Genomic DNA, 25,047 nt, shown 5'->3' with positions numbered 1-25,047 from the left:
TCAATCGACGATCAGACAACACCGATGTACTAATAATACAAATCTTGTTCATAAAAGGTAAATTGAAAATTTTGAAAATCAAAATTTGCGCTGATTCATTTTTGGTAGTTATTAGTTTTGTGAACTTTTTTGCCAAAACAGCTGGTTTCACTTCCACCCACTTAACTAGTAGTGAAACTTTCACAATTTCCAATACATAGAATTCCCTTATAAACTACTTTATAAGCGATCTATTTGATCTCAATTGAATTATAGTTGTCAAATTCAACTTTTTCAACTTGACTATCTAAACAAAAACACATAATTCGATACTTGTATGATCCTCAATGGTTAATAAATACAACTATTCAACTCGATAAGTGATAACCACTTGAACAGTTCGAGAAAGAGTTGTTCAATACATAATCAAATGATGACACATCTGTATGAATGAACATCTCCATGCCCTTATCAATGGAACAAGGCGTTTAGATCATATATGTTAGTTTCAAGGTCAACTGATATTTTTCTTTATTTTAGACTGATTCAACTAGGAACTTGTTTAGAATATACAATACGTTTTTTAATGAGTTTCATTATTTTACATTGAGAGAAATCTCATGGTACCTGTAACATATTCAAGTCTTTATTTATATAGTTTGTATATTTGATAAAATAAATGTTATAACCAAACAAAATCATAAAATATTATTAAAAAAATAGTTTTACATACAAATTAGCTATTGTACACCAACAAATCATTTTGAAAGATATAACTAAACATGGGCCAGCATTTGTTGAGACCCATCTCCCCTCCTGTGTAGCTGTGGCGCACACATATCTAATCATAGCAGGAGCTGAAGAAATTCCCGAAAGCATTACACCTGTACAGTGCCTTTTTCCTTTTAACTCTTTATGATGAACCTTCACAGACATTTCTTCAAACCCTTCATTCTATCAGCCAGTCCTCGTTTTCTCTATCTGAAGCCCCCCACTCTTCATCCTTATTCGCTCTACAGGTCTCATCCATCGGCTTCTGCTATCACCAGAGCTAAAGCCATGAGATTTAGCAATCTTTTACCAGTCCACGCCGCAGTAGAAAACGGCGGCGCTTCAAACGGTGCAGCTTCTTCCGACTCCGCCACTAATGATTTTGATGGTAACTTGTCGTTTCTACTTGGGTTGTTTACATCATTCGGTGTTTGCGTTTTTTTTTCTTAGTTTCTGTTCCTTTTTCTTTCTGAATTTTGCTCGGTCGTGCTTTGTGAGAGAGAGAAACTAATCGAGTGTGTTGAAAGTCGAGCGTTTTCACTTTGGGATTTTGCGTTTAATTGAGCTTCTTCTACTGGTTGATTTTCATCAACCATTAGTGATCATGTTTCGTCTGATCAGAGGTTGATCAGGTGTTTCTCCTCCTGTCTTTCATTGCGTTACGTGTGTTTACAAATGGGATCTATTTCTGATTCTTTCATGTTCAGTTCTCCACTTAAACATAAGTTAAAACAAATCGATGGAATGGAAATTTTAATCGAGGTCTTACCAGAAGAGTCAAGTTTACCTTTGTAGAATATCTCTCTCTAGATGTTTATTCAAGTGTTGACAACTTGCTTTTATCATTGCACGACGAGGTTCTCAGTTATGGGACTTAAATTACCTATCACAATGCACGTGTTTGTCTATTCGTTACTGAAACGTTTTCGTATGTCCGATATGATCACACTAATGAATTCTTATTGTGGTGCTTGGCACATGATTTTCATCTCTGGATTCTGGGGGGAAACCTTGGATTTGTTTTTCCCCCCTTTCTGAATTGCTGATACTCTATGTTGATAATTTGTCCCTGTATTATTAGTTAGCAAGTCATATGTTGTTGTTTTGCATCACGTAGATTTGTCGCTATTTTAGGAAGTACGACTGTATCAATTGTGGGAGAAAAAACTACAGTTTTAATTTGATTGAGGACAATTTGGCTTTTTTAATTGACCCGTGTTCTTCACTACATGACCCATATTGATCTTGTTTCTGATATATTGTGTAGTCACTTTTCAATTTTGCATCTAGTTTCACATAGATGCTCTGTCGATTTGGTTCTGAAAATTGAAACCTGTGTTCACTTCAACAGCGCGTTACCTTACCTTCTTATGCTGATTGGCACAATCTCTAATTTCTTATCATTCAACTTTTTTTGCAGATTCATCTTTTGGCAATGGGTATTGTCTTCCTCCACAAGAGATTAGAGATATTGTTGATGCTCCTCCCCTTCCTACACTATCATTCTCTCCTCATAGGGACAAATTACTATTCCTTAAGAGGAGATCTTTACCTCCTCTAGCTGATTTGGCAAAACCAGAAGAGAAGCTTGCCGGTATCAGGATTGATGGAAAATCCAATTCACGAAGTCGAATGTGAGTAAGACATATATATATATATATATATATATATATATATATATATATATATAGTCTTCAGATTCTATTTTTAATATTTAAAATTATCACGATCTATGCACTCTACCCATATGGTTGTTTATATCTTGATCTGTTTGGTCTTTAGGAAACATTATTTTTTCCGGGCCTTTCTGAGGTTTAAATATTTATTCTATCAAGACACTCTTCCATGTGGATGAGTTAGTTGTTGCTAGTTTTAGTTCGCTGTTTCTCACTTCTTTAGTTAAAGCTTGTTCTGACATTTATTTCCAGGTCTTTCTATACCGGTATAGGAATCCACCATATAATGGACGATGGTACCTTGGGCCCAGAAAGAGAGATGCATGGCCTTCCAAGTGGTGCTAAGCTCAATTTTGTCACGTGGTAAGCCTCAAAGATTGTGACTTTCACGCAAGTCGGCAAATTGTTGTCTTTTGGAATCCTTGCCATACTTATTTTGGTTGGACTGCCGACTGCCAAAGAGAAACTTTATATTCAAAGGACCAGTCAGTACCGGCCCTTTACAATGGCTCTATATATTTCTTGATTTATCGATTGACCTCTTCCTTTATAAGCCCACATGGATATTTAGTATGATAATAATGGATGAGAATCTTAGTCTGATATGATTTGATAATAAAGTAGCATACTAGCATCTTAAACTCTTCTTTAGTATCATAGGTGCTATTGTAATTTAAGAACAACAATATACTGACAAATTTGACTTTCAAAAACCTCGATATTAGCAAGAGATCAAATAATGGGTTGGTGTCTCTCACATTTTCAAAAAAAAAGTGAGTTGGCTTCAGACTTGTTAACAAAAGCTGTAATTTCATTTGTTATGGTCTCTTTCTATTCAAAATAATCTACTCTGTTTGTTTGTCTTCTTGGAAGGATTCTCCTTACCCCCAAATAAAATGAGTACTCTCATTCATTTTCATTTTCTTTCCCCAAATATATATTTCATCTGTATCTCCAGCTTATATATCTTTTTTAGCTCAACTTTTTCATCCACAAAAAACTCCATTGCTATATTATATTATAATCCCTAATACAGTATTTTAATATTATTTCTCCAAACAATTTCTGATATAATTTGCCTACTTATATATTCTCAAAACAAACCAAACATACAATTAGTTTTTCGAAAATAGTTTCCTATTATGTTTCCCCTAAACTTCTGAACAAAACCAAACAATCCTTCTATTATTGTCTAGGTTTTTGTACCATCTGTATCTGTAATGGGCGAGAATTAAGGACAAACTTATGAAATCAAGGATGATGCGGTGCACAAGATTGACAGATGGAAGATTCATAAACAAGGAATTTAATTCGAAGGATTTTATTTAGTTCCTTTTTTTGATATTGCATGTGGTTTAGCCATTGCATGGATAAAGGAATTACGGTATATTTCTTGCAAGGAAAATTAATTGCCTTCCTTGTTTAACTGACTATTGTTGCAAGGAATAAAATATCCAGGATTCTGAAATCAAATATGTGAATATGAGATCGTGAGGTTCTATCAAAACAAGCCTCGAAACCCTATCTAGAATACATGGATCATCCCATAACGAGATCCAAATTTGGAACTACAACACTATCACTTAAGAATTCCTATGTGTTGGAGATGTTTCCCACCCTTAATATATTCAATATAATACCCATTAAACTCTCTAAAAATAACCGGTTGAGGTCTACAAATCTACCCCTTCCCATCTTTATTAAAAAAATATCAATCATATAATAGTATCAAGTAGTTAATTCACATCACATGGGGGTTGTGGTTGGCTCCTAATTTTCATCCAAAATATTATTGATGACTTTTTGAGCACTTTGTACAGTTTCCTTTTGTTTATCCTTCAATTAGTCTGTGTCTCTAATAATACTCATTACAAGAAACAAACAGTTTATGTCATGTACCTTAAGATTCTGGACTTTTTTATGTCACAACACATATGTAGACAAAGTGTCACACAATTGTGTCGACATATTTTTTCCTTTGAGGTACTCATCTACCTGGACCTGCTTATTACTTCAATGTAATCCAGGACATAGGCTAGTAGAGTATACTCATAGATTGGTTGTTTTGCATCTCGTTCTTAGATTCTTTGATCCTTCGTTCTTCTATTCCTTTAATTTGTGTTGCTGAAGATATAATGGTATCCATACATGTCTTGCAAATAATATCGTATTCATATGTTTGACTCATTTATTTCTGTTCAAAAAGGTCAAATGATGGCAGCTTTCTTGCCTTTAGTGTGCGAACCGATGAGGTATGCTTGCTCTTTAAATTATTCATTATTGCCTAGGACACTATTAGTGCATATTATACTGAGTTTTTATGCCTCATTACTTACTTCAAAATGATATTCTTGATACAAAAATTATATGTTGGCATGATCAGATTATACTTTATCTTGGACATGGTTGAGCACAATAGATTCATCTTATGGTGATGCACATTTTCTGGTGCAATATATTTATGTTTGACTTTCTAACAGGAAGACGGCAGCAGTAGCAGGCTAAGCCTATGGGTAGCTGATGTTGAAACAGGAGAATGTAGACCACTTTTCCAGGCATCAGATATCTTTCTAAATGCAGTTTTTGACAAGTATGCTGCCATTACTTTATATAGGTGTATGAAGATTTTAATGCATGAAGATTATGTATGGGCATGATATTACTATGATAGTGCTTAATACGTTGTCCTCTTAGTCGTCGTGCAGATTACTCATCCGCTTTCCTTGTAACAAATTCAATTATTAATAATATCTAGTTTCTTATATAAAAAAAAAGATTTTAATGCATACTAATTCTCTTCTATTCATTCTTGTCAGCTTTGTGTGGATAAATAATTCAACTCTACTGGTCTGTACCATACCTTTGTCTCGTGGAGATCCACCAAAGAAACCTTTGATCCCTTCTGGTCCTAAGGTCCAATCTAATGAACAAAAGAATATCATTCAGTCCAGAACATATCAAGATCTTCTAAAAGACGAATATGATGAAGATTTGTTTGAATACTATGCAACTTCACAACTTGTTCTGGCTTCTCTTGATGGAACAGTGAATCCAGTTGGAACACCGGCTATATACACAACAATGGATCCCTCTCCCGATGAAAACTATATTTTAATCGGTTCAATTCACAGGCCGTACTCTTTTCTTGTGCCTTGCGGGAGATTTCCTAAAAAAGTTGATCTTTGGACAGCTGATGGAAAGTTTCTGAGAGCACTTTGTGATTTACCCCTTGCCGAGGATATTCCTATAACTCATAATAGTGTGCGACGGGGAATGCGCTCAATCAATTGGAGAGCAGATAAACCATCGACTCTTGTCTGGTATGTTTCTGAGTATTCCTCTATCTGTTATATCTAAATGGAAGAATAAATCTTAAATTTTGAGAATTGTTTGGTCTCTCACGTGAAATTTCTAAGGAATCCAGCGTTTATCATTGTACTTTAGATGTAGTAATTTGCATATTCATATGCACACGTTCACATAAAAATGTGAATGAAAAGTGGTGACTGATGTCAATCCAAGTAAATTTGTGTTCTTTTTTGAATAATAATAGGGTTGAAACACAGGATGGTGGTGATGCCAAAATAGAAGTCTCTCCACGTGATATAATTTACACAGAATCTGCCGAGCCACGTGAAAATGAGCTGCCTGTAGTTTTTCATAAACTCGATTTCCGCTATGGGTAATCATTACAGACTCCTCTGGCTCTGTTCAGTCCCTCAAGTTGAGATAACCCGCAATCCCCATATGTGTGCAAATGTTTTTCCTGATCTTATAATCGCATCTACTAAATGAGGTGCCATGTCAGATTCCTGTTTAATCAGTTTTTTCCCCTAGGCTTACTATTTCTCACACTTTTGTCATGCACTCGTGTTTACGTTATGCTTTACCTAACTTTGAAGTTGTGGATCAACTACACTTAAATATTTACAATATTTGTGAGAGAGACCACTGACACAACTATTGAAACGTCACATTTGGGCAACCATAAGTTTTAAATATTTTGAATTGCCCAATTACCATTAGCCATTGCTTTTGGTAAAGCGGAATATACTAGATTGTACAATCGGATTTAAAGAGAAGGACACATATTCAATTGGCATGAAGTAAAAGTTGGTCCAATTATTGGAAGGGGATTGCTAAAAGGTAACAATTGTATGTGGTGCTTGGTTGTTACACGATTAAGAGATTTAAATACTATGTTACTATTAGTAGTAACTTTTGATAAAGTGACATGATACGAGATCCTATTATATTTGTGCGATATTACATACCTCTTTCCGTCGAACCCATGTGAATAACTGTCAGTTTTTATTATACGGTTTAACGACCATATTAATTATTGATTGGGGCCTATCTGAATTTCTGTAGTTGATTATTTTTATTTAATATTACCAACCACTATTCTTCAGGTCGATATGATGATCTAATTTGTGAATGTTCAATGAAGTGATGATACTCAAGTAGGCTAGTAATTTGAGGAAGCTTAATAAGAATTAAGTTATCATAAAATAATGTATTTTCTTATTGGTTATATTTAGACGTACACTTCTATTTTCTGTCTTGAAATGATATTGCATACACACTTGTTTGACTTTTTTGTTGTCTTTTTTTTTCCACAGAGGGATTTCTTGGTGCGATGATTCTCTCGCGTTAGTTTACGAGTCCTGGTATAAAACAAGGAAAATACGAACCTGGATTATGTCACCGGGTTCGGAGAGTGTGTGTCCACGCATACTGTTTGATCGGTCTTCTGAAGATGTTTACTCCGATCCTGGTTCTCCCATGCTGAGGCGAACTCCTGCAGGCACTTATGTGATTGCGAAGATCAAGAAGGAAGGTGATGAAAGCACGTATATCTTATTAAATGGAAGTGGTGCTACTCCAGAGGGAAATGTTCCATTTTTGGATTTGTTTGACATGTGAGTTTGATGTTTTCTTTGCTAATTATCCATAACTTATGCCAAGATGACCTTGTATATGACACAAGGACTTGCAGAAATACAGGCTCTAAAGAACGTATATGGGAGAGCGACAAGGAAAAGTATTATGAGACTGTAGTCGCTTTGATGAGCGATCAGAATGAAGGGGAAATTTGTGTTAATCAGTTAAAAATATTAACTTCTAAAGAATCTAAGACCGAAAACACCCAATACTACATGCTGAGTTGGCCAGGAAAAAAAGCACACCAGATTACAAACTTCCCCCATCCATACCCTCAGTTGTCATCGTTAAAAAAAGAGATGATCAGGTATGAAAGAAAGGATGGGGTTCAGCTTACTGCTACCCTGTATCTACCACCTGATTATGATCCTGCAAGAGATGGACCCCTTCCTTGTTTGATGTGGTCTTACCCTGGAGAGTTTAAAAGTAAAGATGCAGCTGGACAAGTACGTGGTTCCCCGAATGAGTTTGCTGGAATAGGTTCAACGTCTCCCCTACTTTGGCTGGCAAGAAGGCATACTTCTCTCTGCTGCTGCTTCAGATATATCTTTTTTTTCCTTGTTGTGCCTGTTTGTACCTTAGTTTGGCATATTTATGATAAGTACAAATTCTGCAGGTTTGCCATCTTATCAGGACCAACGATTCCTATTATTGGTGAGGGCAATGAAGAGGCAAATGATAGGTGATATACTGTTTTTTTATTTGACCAACGAAATTAAAAAAAAAAATTTCTGTCGAGTCCATCTTGAGATCAAACTTTTAACTCTTCAAAAAATAAAAGATCTGCTCAAGCGCTATATCATTTGCTAAACAACTCTTGCTCTTAATTTTATGCATCTGGTTTGTTTGTTTTTCTAAGGAAGAATGAAAATTTGGTGGGTAATTATTTGATGTAATATTTCCTTGAACAGAAATCTCTCTATAGTATGACTGAAAAACTTAGTTCCTGTGATTTATTACCTTGTTGAAATTGGGTTCCAAATCTTATTTTTGTCTTAGTTGGTCATTCAACTGATTATATATCAAGATTTCTTGTCAAATTTAATTAGAACTAGTAGAACAAATTACAGGGAAAGAATCAGAATGATCTTTTAAAAACCAATCCATTGTGAAATGCATAAACTGACCTCCCATATTTATATTCAATCATCAACATGTTGGCTCTTATAGTACTTGAAAACATTTGCAACTTCAGATTTGTGATAATAAGTTGATGATTCAGTACTCAAAACTTGTATTTATCAGTTACGTTGAGCAACTTGTTGGAAGTGCAGAGGCTGCAGTAGAGGAAGTTATCCGTCGAGGGGTAAGTTTGTTTCATTTCTGTTAATAATAATACCCCAATTTTGGTAGAAAAATCGAGTGATTATATCAGCATTTCTCTAGGTGGCCCATCCCGACAAAATCTCAGTTGGAGGTCACTCCTATGGGGCTTTTATGACAGCAAACCTCCTTGCTCATGCACCTCATCTTTTCTGTTGTGGAATAGCTCGTTCTGGAGCATATAACAGAACTCTTACCCCATTTGGGTTTCAGGTAGTGCTTCCGATTAGGTGGATTAGAATTTAGTTTGCCATCGTCTTTCCTTTTATTTTATGTCCACAAGTACTTATTTGTGTGACACGTTGGTGTGCTGTAGTTTTCCTTTATGCTTAGTGTGTGCAATTGTTTAGCCTGGTCTGTCAGTTTCCTCATCATTTTTATTCCTTCCAGAATGAGGATAGGACACTTTGGGAGGCAACTTCTACTTATGTTGATATGAGTCCATTTATATCAGCTAATAAAATTAAAAAGCCTATACTGTTGATCCATGGAGAAGAAGACACCAATCCAGGGACACTGACAATGCAGGTTGGATCCTGTCTGTTTTCTGTGTTGGCAGAAATCCAATAACATCATGACAAACTCCATCTTTTATTTAAAATAGTGTTTCTCAGTCTCTTTTTTCATGCTCACACAGTCACACGCAACATTGTAATTATTTTGTTGTTGTTCCTTCTAATAGCATGTGTGTCCGAAAACTATGAAAATTGTTGTGAAATGTCATTTGAAATTATGCAGTCCGATCGATTCTTTAATGCATTGAAAGGCCATGGGGCACTCTGTCGCCTGGTTATTCTTCCCTTCGAGAGCCATGGTTATGCAGCACGGGAAAGTGTGATGCATGTTCTCTGGGAAACGGACAGATGGCTGCAAAAATATTGTGTAGCAAATTCATCAGAAGCAAGTAATGATTCGAATGCACTTAAAGAAAATACAACCAGCACAATCGATGCAGAGGGGAAAGCCGTCAGTGCAGCTGGAGGAGTTCCGGAGCAAGAGTATGCAGATCTCGTAGTTGATAGATTTCACATGACACGCAGATCTTCATTGTGGTAATAACTCAACTTTTAAGTTTCTGACAAAAAATGTTTATCTCGTGCTTTCATTCTTTGATTGATGTTTCACATCTTTTTTTATTTATTTATTAGTACTTTGTTTACTTTGCTATTCGTAGCCTAAAATTCTTCTCTCGACTTATTTTGAATTCCTGGTCCATTGCAGATATCATCAAGACAGGCCATAAGAACAAATTTTTTGAACTTTCAGCTCAAGGATTGCACAGACATTTTTAACAAAATCAGCCTCAGCTCAGGTAACACAGTCCTCCTTCATGTGCAACAAATAAATAATCGAGGATCTGTGACTCGATTACTCAAATAACAATGATTGATGCTAAATTTATCAGGAAAAAAGATTTGATTATGGGGAGGAAATTTAAGTTATTTACCATGAATACATGTCATTACTTTGTACAGTGGTGAATGATTTCTGTATTTCTGTCTTCCTTTGTTCTTTTAATCTCAATTCCACAATCTGTGAACCTATACGACTTGTGGGTTCGTCGACGATTTCTTCTCTCGACTCTAGATGCTTCGGGACTGAAGTAGTTAGTTGATGTTAGACAACTTTATTTCGTTTATGAAGAAAAAGGGTTGGGTGTCATGGGATACCCAAAGTGAACATTTTGTGCTGCATGAGGCCTCATGAAGTTGGTGGACAATTGATATTATGATTAAACATTTAACAGTGGACAAGTGATTGTGTTGGTTTCAACTTTCCTTTCTTGGAACCGAAGTCCGAACTGATACGGGACCTCCGACCTCCTCATCTCTTTTATCCCATCCCATTCGAAAATTTATTGCTTAAAGTGATATCTATTTCATATTCAAATTGGATTTCGAAAATTGACGTGATAAATGAAAAAATATGCAAATTATTACAATAATTGATTTTAAAAGAAATTGAGAGAGAATAATATTAATGTAGTCATTATCATATTATATATAGTTGATATGACATTTTTAGTCATTTCATTCGGTTAGCCGATTTAAAATATCATATTCCTCAAAATATTAAAATTATCGTAGTGCTCAAAATATACAATGGGTTGGATGGATATTACAAGAAAGATATACTTCGGAGTTTGGAACGGCAATAAGCCAGTAAGTGAATTTTGTCGTGACGAAGTTGAACTCAAATTATTTTTTTCAGTAGTTTGCGAACTTTAGTATTTTTTAATTAATATAATTATATATCAAACAAATATATTTCTAGTCTTTTAGTTTTTATTTTCAAGTAACAGTTTGAATTATTCAATATTTGATCTAACTAGAATCATATTCGAATAAAAAATATTAAAATTTTCAAATTTCAAATCAAACTCTAACTCGAAAACACTAAAGGTTGATCTATGACCTCTGATTCATTTGCATATTCCTATACAAATAAATAATTATAATGTTTTTTTTAATAAATTCAATTTCTACGTTTTTATAAAATGTATAATTTACAGAAAACCGAATATTACGCGTACAATGTGCACAAAAATTTGTGTCGTTTTGTCTTTTGAGATTATCCATAATCACCCACTCCATCTACTACCAACTTCCCACTCCCATTTTTTAATTTCTGGTTTTATGAACACTCCCTAACATGTCATTCTTAAAAAACAATAATTAATATACAAAATACTATATCCAATAATCTACTTACTACATTAAAAAATCCATATTATGTACGAAAATAAATATGATCTTTATAAAAAGAAATCACTTGTCATGTTGCATGAAGTATTTTCTGCTACAAATGTATATCTTTGATTCTTAGAAGTAGAGTTGATTTGTTGTAATTTGATTTAAAAAATTATTCTAAATTTTGTTTCTTTACATATTTTACAGACAAAATGATATGAACAGTTGTTCCATGTGAAATTTTGGCATCTTTACTCATTGATTTACTTCCCATCTGGAAACTGAACCGATCTTTAGTTGCAGTCATGGAGAGGCTACCAAGTTTCCCCAAGAAGCCCATCAAATTTTTGGTCTTCTCCTTCATCCTCATCTCCTCTGTTTTCTTTCTCATTTTCTTCTCGATTTGGGTTATGGAAGCCACCACCCCTTCGTCCCGTTTACACATCTATACTCTTCGTTCCAATACTACTTCTCTTCATGAGCAGGCAAACAAAGGGTTGGGCAGCAACTCTTCGGAAATTGTTCTGAAGACTCGACCTTGGTGGGAGGAGATGAGATGTTTCCAGTGCCGGTGGTGCTCCGAAAAAGGGAGGTGAAGCAGGAACCAAATACAGTTTATTGCTGCCTGGAAACTTGAGTTTGATTACTTCCTTAGACGGGGTGAGTTTCTCGGATGTGAGTAAGTCTAAAGTTGGTAACTTCACAGAATTTAGAGAAGGTGTAAACATGGAGTCTGCAGATGGAGAAGAAGTTCAAGAATCGGATGATGTGTTGGAAACAGGTGACGCTAGTGAGGAACAGGATGTGGATTTAGTGTCTGATCATGATTCCGATAGAACACTCCATTTGGTGGGCGAAATAGGATTGAGGAGAAGAATAAGGTGAGTTGTGACATTACAAAAGGGAAGTGGGTTATGGATGAAAACTATCCCTTGTACACAAATGCGAGCTGTCCCTTTATAGATGAAGGGTTCAACTGTCAGGCTAATGGAAGAGCGGACAAAGATTACATGAAATGGAGGTGGCAGCCTCAAGATTGTTACATTCCTAGGTATCGATGTTACGCGATTTTTGATATTGCATTTCAAGATTCAATGGGAAAGTAATGACATTTGAAGGGAAAAAAAACAAAAATTGCAGGTTCAATGCAACCAAAATGCTGGAATTAATCAGGGGAAAGAGGGTAGTCTTTGTTGGCGATTCAATAAACAGGAATCACTGGGAGTCCATGCTTTGTTTGTTAATGGGTGCAGTCAAAGATCGGAAGAAGGTATACGAAATCCGTGGGCGTAAAATAACAAAAGAGAGGGGAAATTTTTGTTTCATGTTTGAGGTAAAATCTCCCCATTTTTCTTGAGCATGTTTTCTTGAATCATTATTACTTATGAAACTCCTTTCAGGATTACAAATGTAGAGTGGAATTTTATGTTAGCCATTTCTTGGTTCGTGAGAGTACGTCGAGAATCGGGGGAAGGAGAGTGCAGACACTGCGTATTGATAGGATTGATAAAGGGTCATCAAGATGGAGAAGGGCTGATATTCTAGTATTCAACACTGGACACTGGTGGAGTCATCACAAGACAAAGGCTGGGTCAGTTTCTTTCTCATCCTATTCGAATCCATCTCATAATTGAATCTGTGATTCTGTCTTCAACTTTAACTTAATGATACAAACAGGATTAATTACTACCAGGAAGGGGACCAGGTCCATCCTCAACTCCATGTTAACAAGGCTTTTCACAGAGCTTTGTCGACATGGGCATCGTGGGTCGATAACTACATTAATCGGCGCAAAACACGCATATTCTTTACAAGCTCAGCCCCTTCTCATTTCAGGTGCACTGCCGATATGTCTGTACAGTTGAAATATTTCTATCCGTGTAGCTTTTAACAGCATATTCACGACCAGGGGAGGTCTGTGGAACACTGGCGGTCAATGCAAAAATGCTTTTCAACCCATGCCAGGTACTTATAGCTCTCAATATTCTGAAAAAGATCTGATGGTGGAGGAAATTATGAGGCAGATGAAGAACCCTGTTACCGTACTAAATATAACAGGTTTGTCAGATTTTAGACCAGATGGTCACCCATCCATTTACGGAAGAAAATCTTCAAATGGCATCCAAGATTGCAGCCATTGGTGCCTTCCTGGTGTCCCAGATATCTGGAATGAGTTATTGTACTATAATTTAAATTCAAGAACAAAGGGTAGTTTAGTAAACTAGAAATCTACATTCTTTCATTCTGTTTTGCCTGTTGATACTAATTTTTCTTTCTACCTACCTCTACCAAATTATTTCATTATCGAAGAGTCGTCTCAGTTTCTTAGCTCAATGGCTAAATACACATATGAGTACATCAAGGGAAGAAGTTATAAGACATCATCCCGCAACTTAAAACTTATTCTAGAGAATTCACTATACAGTCTAATATATAACTTGTGAAGAAGTATAGCTCACAGCGTTTCAGGCTATCATATGCAGTAAGGATAGTTGGACCTCAACCAGATTGGTGCTTCTTTGGTCGACCCTGAGTTACAGGTGAAACCAACTCTCTTTGAACCCTCTGGCTTCCGAGCCCATGCCGGTGCTTGATCCGGACCATAGCGACAATCATAAAAGAGCTCTTCTCCAGCTTTAATATGCTCATTGGCAAAAATGCTGACACGTTGATCACCAGCCACCAACGTTACCTGTTGAGACCATAATGCACCATCATAGATTTTCGCTCATCTGCTTCTCGATGGGAGATTAACTCACCAGTCACCAGTATATTCTCCAAGGTAATCATTTTTATTGATAGATTTCTGAATTACTTCTCCAGTGTTAGCATAACAATTTGGCATCCGAAAAATCTTGGCTGAAAAAATTTCAAATGTATTTATATAAGATCATAAATTTCAAATATATTAATTAGGATGAATTTCAAATTCATTAAATAATGATGTCATTTGAAATTCATTTTACTTTATATGTTAACGTGTAAATGAGTAAGGTGTGAATTTAATATTTGATATATTGTTCTTGTTTCGTTATAAGGAATAAAACTATATGTTTTAAACGAATATTTTAGAATGTATAAAGAATGATTAATTTGTTTAAACGAATATCATTAGATTATGAATTCATCTTAAGAATAATCAAATATTAGTTTTAAGTTCAATTAGTATCTCAATTTTCCAATATATTTATAATATTTTTATTCTTAACCATATGCAAAGAGGAATTTTATACAAGAAATACCAAAAAAATATAAGAAAAAATTAAACATACGATCTTTTCTGTAAAACAAGTAAATGATACCAAAATTCAATTTTTCCAACTGTCACGAAGATTACAAAAAAAAAAAATTTAACTTAGAGATATATTTGTATGATTCAATTTTATGATTTCACTACATTATTTCATTTCAGATCAAACATAAAACTATTTTAAACTAAAATTATCCTTTAGATTTGCATATTAATCCTAAGACTTCAAAATCATGGTTTAAACTTATCATGGTAACCCTAAATCAACATCAATCCAAATCATCGTTTGCTACAACTCAAACAAAGAAAAAACAATAGAAAAGCAAAACTCGTAAGCTCAAGAAGATCGTCAATGTCTTGCTTTGATGTTCTTATAGATTCAGTCTTGTTATCTTTCCTACAATGAGCAGAATGCACTAATCTCAGAACTAAAAGTTAATATTTGCAATTTTGGGATCATTCTTGTTGGAAAATGAAGTAAAATGTGTCAATCTTTCCACCTTTTCTCATTACCATGGTCCCATTTAACCTTAAGAAGCAACAACATATTGGATTCTGAAAAGAATATTTTATTCCTTTATTATTTTGTTAAATTGATAATATCAATTTAAGATTTTGCCTTTCTAGACTAAAAAGATTTTATTTGATTTATTTCTAGATTATCAAATCTTGCTTGATTTATTTCTAAATGATAATATATTGGTTTACTAATTTCTATATGATAAGATCTTGATTGATATATGTATAGATATTATATGATTTGTTTTAATATGATTTTTATCTCCAAGATATTTTATCTTTGTCTAAAAGAGTTTTATATCTAATGAAATCTTGTTTCCATATTTTTTAGAACTCTTTTATGGAAGTGTTTCTAGGTCAAGCATTGGATATATATACATAGAGGATGGACGGCCGCAGTAGAGTTTTGAGGAGAGAGTTGGAGAGTTGAAGCTTTTCGTGTGAGTCCTTTGCTGTGACTCTTTCGTGAGGTCGGCAGAAGAGCGCATACATAGAAGAAAAATACAAAAGCCGAACCTATATTTTGTTGAGGCGTTTTTGTGTGATTGTGTGATCACTTTGTTGTGGAGAGGATCTGCTGGAGGTTTTTCGGGAGTGCACATACAGAGTTCAGATTGTGCAAAGTTTGTGTGATTGATTCACTGTTATACCGTGTTGCCGATTGGTGTTGCCAACACTCAAGAACAACATTGACGCAGAGTGTTGATCGAAGAGTGTCGTCGTTTGGTTTTAAGCAACACGCTTTTTATTTTATGCATCTAGTTTTTATTGGTTTGTTTTGATGCATTTTTAATTTCTTGGAGTGTCAAGGAATTTGGTTTTGTTTTCTCACTAGTATTGTTGTTTTTGGTGTAAACGATTTACATAATTTTTCTAGTGAATTTTTTGCCATGAGGCACCGCACAAGTATTCGTATTTGTGCATAATTTAAATCTGGTGTTAATTTATTAAAGTTATATTTGTGTGTTAAATAATTAATTTCCGTTGTCGTGTTGTGTACAATGTTGACAACACCGGACACAACACTAACTTCTGATACACACATTATAATGTCTCAATTGATTTCCTGTACAACAATTCCTTACAAGTGGTATCAGAGCCAACACTTGATACACTAAGTGATTGATTCTGGTTTATTGTTGTTTTTATTTGCAGGAAATTTTATAGAATCTCAATGGACGTACTGTCTACAAACACTGCTGTTTTGAAGGAAAAATGCTGGCTGCAAGTCAACCCGCACGGTGTTGCCTCTGGTATTGCAACACCGGGCCGCAACACCAATTCAAAACCCTTGTGTCTCAATGCTAAATTTCACAATGACTCAGGTAATCATGAAATCCAAGATACTGATTCTGATGAACTCACATTTGAATGTGTGCAGGCTATGTATGAGGAGCTATACGAAGACTGGATCAAAAGAAATAAAATAAATTCCATCCTCTCTAAGGATAATGCTGATCTGAAAGAATCTGTGTCTCGACTTGAAGTTGTGCTTAGCAAGAAAGATCTTGAATTGTGCAAAGTCAAGGAGGAGCTTGAGAAGGCCTCAAAGACTCTTGCAAAATTCAACTCAAGTTCGTCAAAACTTGACTCAATGCTAACTATGGGAAAGGACAACATAACTGGTCTTGGATATGTTGAAAGCACATATGAACATGGTGAAACTTCCAACTCCGGATCAAAATCAATTGTGTTTGTAAAGGGAAATGAAGACAATCATGTCTCTTTAATGGTGAACCCTCCTATGGAGAATCTGCCAATCTCAAAGCTAGCATCGGAACAAAGGTCGAAACAAAATAGAGCTTCTTCCTCTCCTTTGAAAGTTGATCCTCCAGTGAAGATATCACAAATCAAGAAACCAGTTTCAACTACCAAACCAAAGCAAAGAAAGCGACATTTTATCTGTCACTACTGCTATAAGCCTGGGCACATCAGACCCTTCCCTACAAACTAAGAGTCGACTACCTGAATTGGAAATCAAATCGGGTGTTGCCCATCGTGTTGTCCAACACCAGGCGCAACACCGCAGTCAAGAAATCTTCCATAAGGAAAGTTTGGGTACCTAAAACTGTTATTCGATGCAATATCATTTATACTTCTTTAAAAACTGACATTGCAGGTGCATGATACTTCGACAGTGGGTGCTCACGCCACATGACCGGATCTAAAGAACACCTCACGGATTATGTTGAAATAAAAAGTGGGCGTGTAACCTATGGTGATGGTTCCAAAGGAAGAATTGTAGGCAAAGGAACCCTGAACGTTGATGGGCTTCCTGAACTTGACAATGTTCTACATGTTGAAGGACTTAACTCAAACTTAATAAGCATAAGTCAACTTTGTGATGATGATTTACATGTTAAGTTCAATAAAAATAATTGTGAAGTTTTTAATGATGCCAATGTTTGTGTAATGTCAGGAACTCGTTCTGCTGAAAATTGCTATCAATTGGGAGAATGTGATGATTGCCGAAGTGTCAAGGTGAGTGATTTAGACATATGGCATCAAAAACTGGGACACATGAGTATCAATACCTTGAAGAATCTGCGTAAGTTTGATGCTGTGAGAGGTATGCCCAATTTAAGTTTAGGTGTTGTGTATGTCTGTGGTCCATGCCAGAAAAGTAAACAAACCCCTGTTGCGCACCCGGTATTGCAACATTTTGGGACAACACAGTGCCTTGAACTTTTGCATATGGATATACTGGGTCCAATGGATGTTGAGAGTTTGGGTGGTAAGAAATATTCGTTTGTTTGTGTTGATGATTTTTCTCATTTTACTTGGGTAAGTTTTCTTAGAGAAAAATCAGATACATTTGATGCTTTTAAGAAGTTGCATGCTAGGATAAAAAATCTGTATGATATGAGGGTGGTTAAAATAAGAACCGATCATGGTGAGGAGTTTGAAAATTCTCATTTTATTTCTTTGTGCCATAAGAAAGGTATCACTCATGATTATTCATCTCCGAAGACCCCTCAAAAAATCGGCATAGCTGAAAGGAAAAATCGAACCCTCCTAGAAATGGCTCGGGTCATGCTTAGTTCTAAGAATGTGTCAAAATGTTTTTGGGCCGAAGCTTTAAATACGGCATGTCACATTTCCAACCGTGTTTATTTAAGGAGTGGTTCTACAATGACCTCATATGAGATTATAATGGGAAGAAAACAAAACCTTAAATATTTTCATATTTTTGGATGTGTAGGTTATGTGTTGAATGATAGAGATTATCTAGCTAAATTTGATTCAAAAAGTGATAAATGTCTTTTTCTTGGATACTCTACAAATGGTCATGCTTATCGTGTATTTAATCTTAGAACTAGGACTACAATGGAATCAATTAACGTTGTGTTTGATGATCTTGCAGATCTGACAGTTAAAACACCGGAGGCTGATGTAGAAGAATTGCTGGATATAAGTGAGGCACTGACCAAAAACAGTGTTGAGTCTGGTGTTGAGACCAGTGAAGCAACACCAAGCACAACACCGCCTCTGAACCAACCAGAAACTGTGGATAATGATAACGATGATAATGATGATGTGGTGATCAATTGTGAAAGAAAAATTCTCAGCAAGATTCAGAAGAATCATCCATCATCACAAATCATTGGTGAATTACATGATGGTGTGCAAACAAGAAACAAAGAAAAGGTGGACTACCGCAAAATGATTGGTTTAATATGCATGAGCTCCACGTTTTCCCAGGTAAGTCACTCGTGTTTTGTGTCTCAAATTGAACCCAACAATAATAATGATGGTATATTGTGTCAACTCAAGTGTTATAGACATTTCTAAGAATCCTATTCAACACACTCGAACAAAACACATAGATATAAGATGTCACTTTATTCGAGATTTGGTTGAAAAAGGCATAATTCGACTGGAATTTGTTAGGACTGAGAATCAACTGAGTGACATATTCACGAAACCTTTGGATTTTGAGAGACAACATGTGTGTACTTTAAACATTTGTTCAGTGTTGTCCATGGTGTTGCCAACACCAGAGACAACATCCGTTTGTGCATGACTATTTTTAGAATGTTAGGCATACTGCATAATCATCCTATTTATTTGTGTAATGACTGAACAGTGAAGACAAATTTTTGAAAGGTACCCTCTGAGTGTTCATACTTCCAATCGTATGTTGAGAAATAGTTTTTGCTCAAATCCAAGGCATTGAGTAGTTGAGGACATTCATGAAAATCGTGATCTTGTCTAAAGTGAAAAGATGACTTGGAAAATGTGAGCAAAAGGAGAAAAACAGAAAAGAGGTAAATAAAAAAAAAATTGTTTAGAAGAAAATGGAAAAAGCTACCTAGAGGAGTCCATTGAAGATCGTTCTTCTAGTGTGGGAGCTACCACTTCTAAGTAAAAAGTAATGAAAAAGCTACCTAGGGGAGTCCTTTGAAGACCGTTCTTCTAGTGTGGGAGCTACCATTTCTGATTCAAAAGAATTTTATGGAATTTTGAATTAAACTCAGTGGTGTTGCTTGGAGGTGTTGTCAACACCAAGTTCAGACACAACACAATTTATACAATGTCTGACATTTCGATATCTCATCATATTGGAGGCTTATTTAGGACATGCATATTGATTTTTGTTTCGTGAATTCATCATGTGCAGTGACATATCAGTATTGACTCATGACGGTTGATGAAAACCTTGATTACCTAAATTTTGAATTTATGTGACTACTTATGTCAGTGGGTTATAATCGACGTGGGTTTTCACAGGATATTCTTTTGAAATCGTCGTAACACGAGTTTGAATCAATTTTTCTATTTGTTTTTGGGATAGAATCGTAATTAGTGTTTTGGGTAAATTTCGAACATATTACCTTCACCGTGCAAATTCTCTGGAGCTGAAGGATTGAATCGATTTTCTTTTCTAAGAGTAAATATGTTTTGTTGTTGTTAAATGCCTGATAATTACTCTTGTTTGTTCTCATTTACCCTCACAATCTTTCTTACTCTCGTGATTTCTTTGTGGGTTTTTTTCTGTGCTTAACTCCTGATATATCTTTATAATTTTCTCTCACGTTCTACACATAGCTGAGTATAATCTGCTTTTGAAAGTTGGCTTACATTCTGGCCAAAAAGGGGGAGTATGAGGACCAAAAATGCAAAACAATGATGCTGAAGCATCTGGAGTTGCTGAGATTGAATGAATACTTATTCTCTGTTTTTAATGTTGTTTTTGGGTTGCTCTTATTCTTTATGTTTTCAGGTGTTCTAATGATGGTGTTGACAATACTGTCAACAACATCAGTACTCTTACATGTTTAATTCAGGGGGAGACGAACCTTGACTCAGGGGGAGAAAGCAGGGGGAGCTTAATGACGGTGATGCTTACCAAGATTATCATTTTTGGATGTTTTGTCCAGAAAGGCAAAAAGGGGGAGATTGAAAGGAATATTTTATTCCTTTATTATTTTGTTAAATTGATAATATCAATTTAAGATTTTGCCTTTCTAGACTAAAAAGATTTTATTTGATTTATTTCTAGATTATCAAATCTTGCTTGATTTATTTCTAAATGATAATATATTGGTTTACTAATTTCTATATGATAAGATCTTGATTGATATATGTATAGATATTATATGATTTGTTTTAATATGATTTTTATCTCCAAGATATTTTATCTTTGTTTAAAAGAGTTTTATATCTAATGAAATCTTGTTTCCATATTTTTTAGGACTCTTTTATGGAAGTGTTTCTAGGTCAAGCATTGGATATATATACATAGAGGATGGACGGCCGCAGTAGAGTTTTGAGGAGAGAGTTGGAGAGTTGAAGCTTTTCGTGTGAGTCCTTTGCTGTGACTCTTTCGTGAGGTCGGCAGAAGAGCGCATACATAGAAGAAAAATACAAAAGCCGAACCTATATTTTGTTGAGGCGTTTTTGTGTGATTGTGTGATCACTTTGTTGTGGAGAGGATCTGGTGGAGGTTTTTCGGGAGTGCACATACAGAGTTCAGATTGTGCAAAGTTTGTGTGATTGATTCACTGTTATACCGTGTTGCCGATTGGTGTTGCCAACACTCAAGAACAACACTGATGCAGAGTGTTGATCGAAGAGTGTCGTCGTTTGGTTTTAAGCAACACGCTTTTTATTTTATGCATCTAGTTTTTATTGGTTTGTTTTGATGCATTTTTAATTCCTTGGAGTGTCAAGGAATTTGGTTTTGTTTTCTCACTAGTATTGTTGTTTTTGGTGTAAACGATTTACATAATTTTTCTAGTGAATTTTTTGCCATGAGGCACCGCACAAGTATTCGTACTTGTGCATAATTTAAATCTGGTGTTAATTTATTAAAGTTATATTTGTGTGTTAAATAATTAATTTCCGCTGCCGTGTTGTGTACAATGTTGACAACACCGGACACAACACTAACTTCTGATACATACTTTATAATGTCTCAATTGATTTCCTGTACAACAATTCCTTACAGATTCTAATAAGGATTTCATGCAATTTATTCGGCTACAGGAAATAGCTATTGAACAAAAAGAGAGTTCCATACCCGTTTCTTCCAAATATGAGAGTGTGTGTCTCCTTCAAGTACAATTGTAAACACGCAGGAAATAAAATTAACAAATGACAAGTAGGAGACCTCTCTGAGGAAATAAGTACACGTTAATTAAAATAACATGATTTGTGAAATTTTTATCCTTTTTATTAAGATGTCAAACGTCGGTTGGATAAATATTTGATAATTATATATATAGAATTGTTGAATCCTCTCCTTCATTTAGTTTTTTGGGTTGAATTAGATTCAAGTCTCAATCTTAACATGGTATCAGTGTACATACTCACCGTTATATGTTGGATTGGCCGTAGTTGCGCCACCCGTCAATGTGTTCACGCTCTAGTTGTTCATTTCTGAGCGCGATGGTTGGATAGAGTTTCTGAGAGTTGAATATATAAAATTGAACAATCATATCCTCTTGAACTAATTTTGAGTTGAGTTAGATCCAAATATCTTTAAACAATTTTGTAATTGTTAATTTTTTTTTAATAAACAGTAAAACAGATCACCTCAATTTCCAATGCAGTTCCCCCAACAAAATGGGTCAATAATCCGAGGAGGTTTTGTTTATTTTGTGTGGTAAGATTGTATATGGATAATTTTATATTATGACTATCAAAATAACTAGATAGTAAAGCCATCTGAATGAAAAAAATCGTGTTTGTTCATGTTTTTGAATTTTTTTTCTCCTAAATGTGCTTTTTTCATATATTATTTTAAAATTGGTATTAATGTGATATCCTTCGAAAGAGTATTGATTCTAAAACATTATTTATCGCATCTTTCATTTGTATAAATTATAAAGCATTAAAGTTTGAATTAAGTAAATATGCATGTGTTTTATGAGCAATAAAAAAAAAAGATAAACACATGTCCTTGAGAAGGTCTTGTCTGAGTTGGTGGAATAGATGGATATTTGATCAATCGTCTCGAGTTGATTGTCCTTACCAACACTTTCTTATATTAAACTGTTTCATAGAGTTTGCTCAGTGTCGTTACCGGACTTGTTTTATTTGTATGTTATTGTGTTAATCCAGGTGTTAATATAACAATTAAGCGAATATATATAACGTAATCCAACTGCATGTAAATCTAGGAATAATGGAAAATACCTAATTAAATTATTTTAATTGTATTTATTAATGTGACAGACATGTTTATATGTTTAAAATAAGGTTTTCTACTAGGATGCATAAAATTGTGTTTTTAAAGGTTATTCGAGACGCAATCGAGGAACGGAGACCAGAGACCATAAAGATAAAATATTTTTATTAAATAATTATTTAATATATGATATATTCTATATGATTTTTTCGAAAATGGTGCTTTTTGAAGTGTTTTACGTGTCGAATTGTACTTTTTAAACTCATAATTGATTTTTCACGAAAATAAGGACTTTTTGGAGGGTCAGTTAATATTTTCGAAAAGTTTTCTAAACAAAACATTTTACCTACGTTATAATGAGCCTAATAAGACTATTATACTAAGGTTATTGGGCATATATTACTACACAATTATTATATCAAAATATAGAGTTTCTAAACCTTAAACACCTCAAACCACACACCACCAAACTTCAAAAGACTCCTAGTTTTATCTCCACCATCAGACGGCCACACACCTTACTTTTTCAAAGGAAATTCACGTGAAGTTGAAGGAAAAACGCAGCTAGCTTCCTCCTCGTCTTTCCGCCAATGTCTCTCGCGTCAAGGATTGTTTTCGTGCGTGAAATACGTAAAAGCACAGCTTAATCTTCTTTCACTCATCGTTCATACCATATTATATGTGTTAATATATGTTTGCATGAAAAATATGATATACTTTCTTATATTTTCGTTTTATAGCAAAACATGAACAAAACTTAAGTTTTTATGCTTTTAAATCCATGGTTATGTTGCACGAAGGGGCTGCCATGATAAGGACATTTTTCAGCATGATTAAGGGTCCGTAGAGTCTTGGCTAAGGGCTGGACAACAAGGGAAAAACAAGGAACGAAAATTGGGATCATATGGAAACTAAGGCACGATTTGGGTCTATTGTCGGGCGTGGCTATGTGCTGCTATTGAGATGTGTTCAAGGGTCTTAATAGGGTCTAGTCATGGTACTAGAGGGGGCTGTGAAAGGGCTGAAAAGGGAGGTTAAGGGCTGCACGTTTTTATGAGTTTCAACAAGAGCTAGGGCACGATTTTGGAAGGTTAAAAGGAAGAGGCCACGCGGGGTCTTTTCAGGCAAGGCGCTGGGCTCGTGAGGGTCCTAGCATCGATCCATGGTGGTCCACGTAAGGCTGGAGAGGCTAGTAGAGGAGGGGCGCTGTCACACCCTTACTCTATACTTAGCATAATTACCATAATCAAAATAAGGTTTGAATGATATAACTATATTATGAATCAAATCAAACAAGGGGCATCACTTTGACGGTTTGTAAAAATTTTGGCATGATGTCCCTATATTTTGTATAAGCCCAAACCAAGCAACAACATTCATATATACATAGACACAAACTCAACTCAAGCAACAACATCAACCCATATATATATAATCGTATTCTTACACACAAACATATTATGTACCATCATACCCCTAGACATAAACATTGTAAAACTTGTTTCAAACCCTGACATTCAATTCATTATAATACATATGCGGAAGCTATACAATAAGAAGCCCGGTTCTTGTCGAGGTGAGGCACGTCACTAGCATCCATTGGCGAACCGGCATCCTACGCATCTTCACTACCTGATCCTGTAATACATGAGCTACGTGAGTTTATAAACTCAATAAGTTGGCACTTGTACGTATCAATATGCATCGAAGGAACATACATATCAAGTCGTGATCAACAAGGAATCTTAAAAACATGTCATACCGTAGCATATATTCAATGTTCATTTTTGTACTTGAGCCTCATTAGTTGACCTGTACTACCGTGCTTGCTTTATTATATAGCTACTATTGTGTTGGACATCAGGGAGTAACCTTTGGCATCCCCACGCCCCATGAACATATATTGGCCAATAGCTTTGGTGGACTTAAAACCACCCATGATGTCAACAAGCTCTATATCATGTAAATCAATCCTTTTCTTTTCATGTTCATGTTCTTGTTCATGACATAGCACACATCATCAATATTCATGAGTTCCTTACATATTTAATACATAACAATGGAATATGGTGCTATGTTTTCATCAATAAACATACTAACAATGTACATATATCAATAGACAATGAGATGCATTTGAAATTCATAATATTACTCATGTATTACTTCAAGAACATGCCAACTTACAGTCCAAGCTTAATAACACTGGTTTGAGACGGTGTTTCACGCTCCTATACTGTCAAATATACCAATAATTCAGTCACT

General features: G+C 35.1%; 2 protein-coding genes across 2 annotated transcripts; both read left to right on the top strand.

Annotated features, from left to right (window-relative positions):
* Positions 1-776: 776 nt before the first annotated feature.
* On the top strand, positions 777-10,235 carry LOC140833502 (probable glutamyl endopeptidase, chloroplastic). Its single transcript, XM_073197844.1, has 15 exons — positions 777-1,138; positions 2,171-2,384; positions 2,679-2,789; positions 4,633-4,678; positions 4,907-5,016; positions 5,243-5,746; positions 5,980-6,108; positions 7,049-7,348; positions 7,426-7,884; positions 7,987-8,052; positions 8,616-8,676; positions 8,757-8,906; positions 9,084-9,221; positions 9,432-9,745; positions 9,915-10,235. Coding segments are annotated over exons 1-15 (2,847 nt in total). The 5' UTR covers positions 777-894; the 3' UTR covers positions 9,916-10,235.
* Positions 10,236-11,873: 1,638 nt separating this feature from the next.
* Positions 11,874-13,633, top strand: LOC140833491 (protein trichome birefringence-like 6). The gene is given in 6 exon segments (XM_073197835.1): positions 11,874-12,233; positions 12,236-12,434; positions 12,524-12,716; positions 12,784-12,974; positions 13,061-13,219; positions 13,293-13,633. Coding segments are annotated over 6 exon segments (1,182 nt in total). The 5' UTR covers positions 11,874-12,109; the 3' UTR covers positions 13,609-13,633.
* The last annotated feature ends 11,414 nt before the right edge of the window (positions 13,634-25,047 follow it).

This window comes from Primulina eburnea, chromosome 1 (genome assembly GCF_022965805.1).
Source record: "Primulina eburnea isolate SZY01 chromosome 1, ASM2296580v1, whole genome shotgun sequence".
Lineage (NCBI taxonomy): Eukaryota > Viridiplantae > Streptophyta > Magnoliopsida > Lamiales > Gesneriaceae > Primulina > Primulina eburnea.
The sequence above is the reverse complement of the archived record's forward strand: the minus strand, read 5'-3'. Positions and strand labels throughout refer to the sequence as shown.

Coding starts and splice junctions, on each gene's coding strand:
- LOC140833502 (XM_073197844.1), top strand. CDS start 895: ATGATGAACCTTCACAGACATTTCTTCAAACCCTTCATTCTATCAGCC. Junction 2,385..2,678: donor TCCAATTCACGAAGTCGAAT/GTGAGTAAGACA, acceptor ATTTATTTCCAG/GTCTTTCTATACCGGTATAG. Junction 9,222..9,431: donor CAGGGACACTGACAATGCAG/GTTGGATCCTGT, acceptor GAAATTATGCAG/TCCGATCGATTCTTTAATGC.